At 42.2% G+C, this 4,239-nt stretch overlaps 1 protein-coding gene across 1 annotated transcript; it reads left to right on the forward strand.

Annotated features, from left to right (window-relative positions):
- The first annotated feature begins 2,979 nt into the window (after positions 1 to 2,979).
- On the forward strand, positions 2,980 to 3,939 carry LOC124092749 (olfactory receptor 1052-like). Its single transcript, XM_046444554.1, has one exon. The coding sequence runs from the start codon at positions 2,980 to 2,982 to the stop codon at positions 3,937 to 3,939; it is 960 nt and encodes a 319-aa protein (XP_046300510.1).
- The last annotated feature ends 300 nt before the right edge of the window (positions 3,940 to 4,239 follow it).

Below are 4,239 nucleotides of genomic sequence, written 5' to 3' on the forward strand. Positions count from 1 at the left end.
TATTCTGACCTTTATAACAAATAGATAGTTGGTCCATGAAGGGTGTGGAGTGTTTTAGTGATTCTCCCTCTGTCACATAATCACAAACCCAACTCTGGGAGGAAAGAGAGGCAGCAAGGGTAGAAAGGGGGGTTCTGGAAGTTTCAGGAGCTGACTAGTTCTAAGGCCACAGTCTACACCATTTTTTTTGAGAATGCATCTGTGATGGAAATGCAGTACTCATATCTCATCTCCCCGCATCCCCTCACAATTGTCCCTCTCTCACTTTTGAAAGGAAATGCATGCTTCTAACCCATCCTCAATACTACTAGAAGGTATTTTACTAGCATACAAAAAATTTTCTAGGATACCACCAAAAAAAAGGTATAATTTGAGATGTAGGTGTTGAAAAAGTTAATGACTTTTAATATCTGCCTATAAAATTCTTGTAAGTGATTTGTGTGATTTTAAGTGTTGAAAGATTAAAATCTAGGCAGGTACAGTAGTGCACACCTGTAATCCCAGTGGCTTGGGAGACTGAGACAGGAAGACCACAAGTTTAAAGCCAGCCTCAGCAAAAGCGAGATGCTGAGCAACTCAGTGAGATCCTGTCTCTAAATAAAATAAAAAATAGGGCTGGGGATGTGGCTAGTGGTTAAGTGCCCCTGAGTTCAATCCCTGGTACCAAAAATCAAAAGAAGAAGAAGAAGGAGGAGGAGGAGGAGGAGGAGGAGGAGGAGGAGGAGGAGGAGGAAGAGGAAGAGGAGGAGGAAGAGGAGAAAGAGGGAAAAGAAAAATTAAAATCTTTACAGAAAACTGAGAATCTTTTCTAAGTAATAGATGATAAAATATTAAAAATAATTTTTGATGACACATCATGTGTGATATTTGGCATAACTGAGGAATTCAGTTAATTAAACTGCATTACCATAACAGAACTCCTTAAATTGCCATATATTAATTTATGTTAACAAGATTCCTCAGAACTTGTGATTTAATTTCAAACTATTTACCAGAGATTATTGTTATGAATGGCCAAGGTACTTAGAGAGATCCTTGTGAGCTGGACAGAACCTCATAAAAGCTCCATGATTATCAGGAATACAGCATCCTTTTTTCTAGACAAGTTCATATGGATTCTTTGTATGTTCCTGGAACACACTGGCACAAAGATCCATATTCAGACAGAAAACTTAAGGATGATAAACTGTCTGCTAGAGTGTAGGGACCATGTGTGACTTCAAAGTTCTCTCAAACCTGGAATGGTGGTTCCTGCCTATAATCCCAGGGACTTTTGAGGCGAAGGCAGGAGGATCAAGAGTTCAAAGCCAGCCTCAGCAATTTAGCAAGACTCTAAGCAACTCAGTGAAGCCCTGTCTCTAAATAAAATACAAAAAAGGGCTTAAAATGTGAATCAGTGGCTGAGTACCCCTGAGTTCGATCCCCAGTACCAAAAAACAAAAAAAAAAAAAAAAAAAAAGAAAGAAAGAAAAGATCTTTAAATCCAAACCTTGATTTAGCTAATGAGAAATAAGAAGCCCAGAGATGAGAATTGTCCAGGGTAACAGAGGAAATGCAGCTCCATTCTGTCAGCCCAATGCTCTTTCTGCAATAAACTGTACCTTTTACAACAGGTGGGGAAAGGTGAAGCTGTGTTTCCGTATTCTTCTGCGCAGTAACACCACACTTCCTCCTAATCCTCAAAATAAACCTGCTTGACGTGGATGAACATGGATGGTGATATTCTCCTAGGACTAATTTTAAGGATGTAGCCCAGACCATCCAAGAAGAAGGTGTAGGTGGAAAAGAGTGGAAAGTGTAGGGAGGAAGGAAAGACCTCTGTCATTTCCACTTCTATTGTGAGTTAACATCTTGGATGGCAATCAAGCAAGCACTGAAACACCATTTCCAAGCTGACAAACTCCTAGGTGACTGAAAGTCAACTCAGCAGATTTGCTAAGGACACAATGGTCATGGTATAGAGGAGGAAATGTCCTGAGGGATCTATAATGTAAAAGAGAATGAATATTAATACATGCTACAACATGGATCAACCTTGAAAACATTAAGGTAAAAGAAATGAAACAAACACAAAAGGGCATATACTGTCAGGCATGGTGATGGCCCCCTGTAATCCCAGAGGCTCAGGAGACTTAGACAAGAGGATGGCAAGTTCAAAGCCAGCACAGCAGTTTAGCAAGGCCCTCAGCAACTTAGTGAGACCCTGTTTCAAATTTAAAAATATAAAGGGCTGGGGATGTGGCTCAGTGGTTAAGTGCCTCTGTGTTCAATCCCCAAAACCAAAAGTGGGGCGAGGCATTATGTTATATGAAGCCATTTATATAAATCTCCAGAAGAGGCAAGCCATAGAGACAGAATATAGATTTATGGTTGCCAGAGGCTGAGGGAAGGGAAGAATTGGGAGAGACTACCAGTGGCATGGATTTTCTTTTTTCAGTGATGAAATGTTCAGGAATGATAAAGCAAGGATGGTTGCATGACCCAGTCAACACACTAGCAACCACTGCACTGTGTTCTTGAAGATGGTGAGTTATTTGCTGCATGAACTACATCTTCAATTTGAAATAAAAACAGAATGGAATAAATGTCAGATGGAGCTATGGACATATTGTATATTCAGAGGCACAAGAGATTAGGGAGGATGCCACACACTGTGTCCCTCACCTTTAGATATTACTCATTCCGCTTTTCATTTAGGTCACACAGAAATCCTGAGAGTAGGCATATTTTCTTCGTTTCACAAATGAAGAAACTGAGGCTCACATACAGTTTCTACAAGGACACAGGACCAGTCAGTGCCTCAAGGCTAACTAAGAAGCATGTTTAGGTGGCTTCCCAGCCTGTGCTTTCCAGTACACTATGATGCTTCCCTTAGCCTCTGGGAAGGGAGCCTCATACTTGCTGAGTGTTCCTGCCCATTTCACCTTGCACAGTGGTGGGCATACTCAAGAAATAACTTATCAACTGTCACCTCTGCAGATGACACCTAGAGAACTAGCCCTTGCCAGCCGCAACTACACCCCTGTTACCAAGTTCATCCTGCTGGGATTCTCCAATTACCCAGACCTCCAGGAGCTTCTCTTTGTTGTCTTCCTGCTCATCTATGTCATGACACTTGTGGGAAACCTGGGAATGATAGCACTTACCGTCACTGATTGCCGTCTCCATAGTCCCATGTATTTCTTCCTCAGTGTCCTTTCTTTTATTGACATTTGTTACTCTTCTATAGTCACGCCCAAGCTCTTGGTCAACTTTCTGGCATCTGACAAGTCCATTTCTTTTGAGGGATGTGTGGTCCAAATGGGATTCTTTGTAATGCATGCAACAACTGAGAGCTTCCTACTAGCCTCCATGGCCTGTGACCGCTTCATGGCCATCTGCCAACCCCTCCATTATGGTTCTCTCATGACCAAGGGGACGTGTCTCCAGTTGGTGGCTGCTTCCTATGCATTTGGTGGAGTCAATTCCACTATCCAGACTGGGAATGTCTTTGCTTTACCTTTCTGTGGGCCCAACCAAGTACCACACTACTTCTGTGACATCCCACCACTTCTCCACCTAGTTTGTGCCAACACAGCCATACCAGAAATGGTCCTCTATATCATCTCTTCACTGGTTACTCTTCTGCCTGCCACCGTCGTCCTTACCTCCTACACCTTGGTCTGGGTGGCCACTGGGAGGATGCGCTCAGCAGCTGGGCGGAAGAAGGCCCTCTCCACATGTGCCTCCCACTTCCTGGCCATTTCCATTTTCTATGGCACTGTGATTTTCACCTATGTTCAACCCCATGGGTCCACAAGTGATCCCAATGGCCAAATTGTATCTGTCTTTTACACCATAATCATCCCAATGCTCAATCCCTTCATCTATAGCCTCTGCAACAAGGAGGTAAAAGATGCCCTACAGAGGAAGCTCCAGGTCAACAACTTTCCCTGCTGAGTCCTGCAAACTTGTTTTTTGGACTGAGGAAGACATAGCATCTTGCAAATCCCCTGGTAAATTGACCTAGAGCAGCCCTGATTTTGAAAGATACGAAAGTGAGATAAGTAAATGTTTTTGTACAGAGCATTATAGTTGAAGAGCATCTCCTTATTCATCATGATACTGAATCCTTACCACCATATTCTTAGTAGCCATTGTTAAAATGATCCCATTTTACAAATGAAGGATATGGTATATAGAAAAATAAGTTAATTATTTAAGCTAGAGTGTGGATTCAACATCAGGAATTTCACACCA

The sequence above is a fragment of the Marmota monax genome, unplaced genomic scaffold (genome assembly GCF_021218885.2).
Source record: "Marmota monax isolate L192 unplaced genomic scaffold, Marmota_monax_Labrador192_F-V1.1 WCK01_AAM20220418_F8-fsc00038, whole genome shotgun sequence".
NCBI classification, from domain to species: Eukaryota; Metazoa; Chordata; class Mammalia; order Rodentia; family Sciuridae; genus Marmota; species Marmota monax.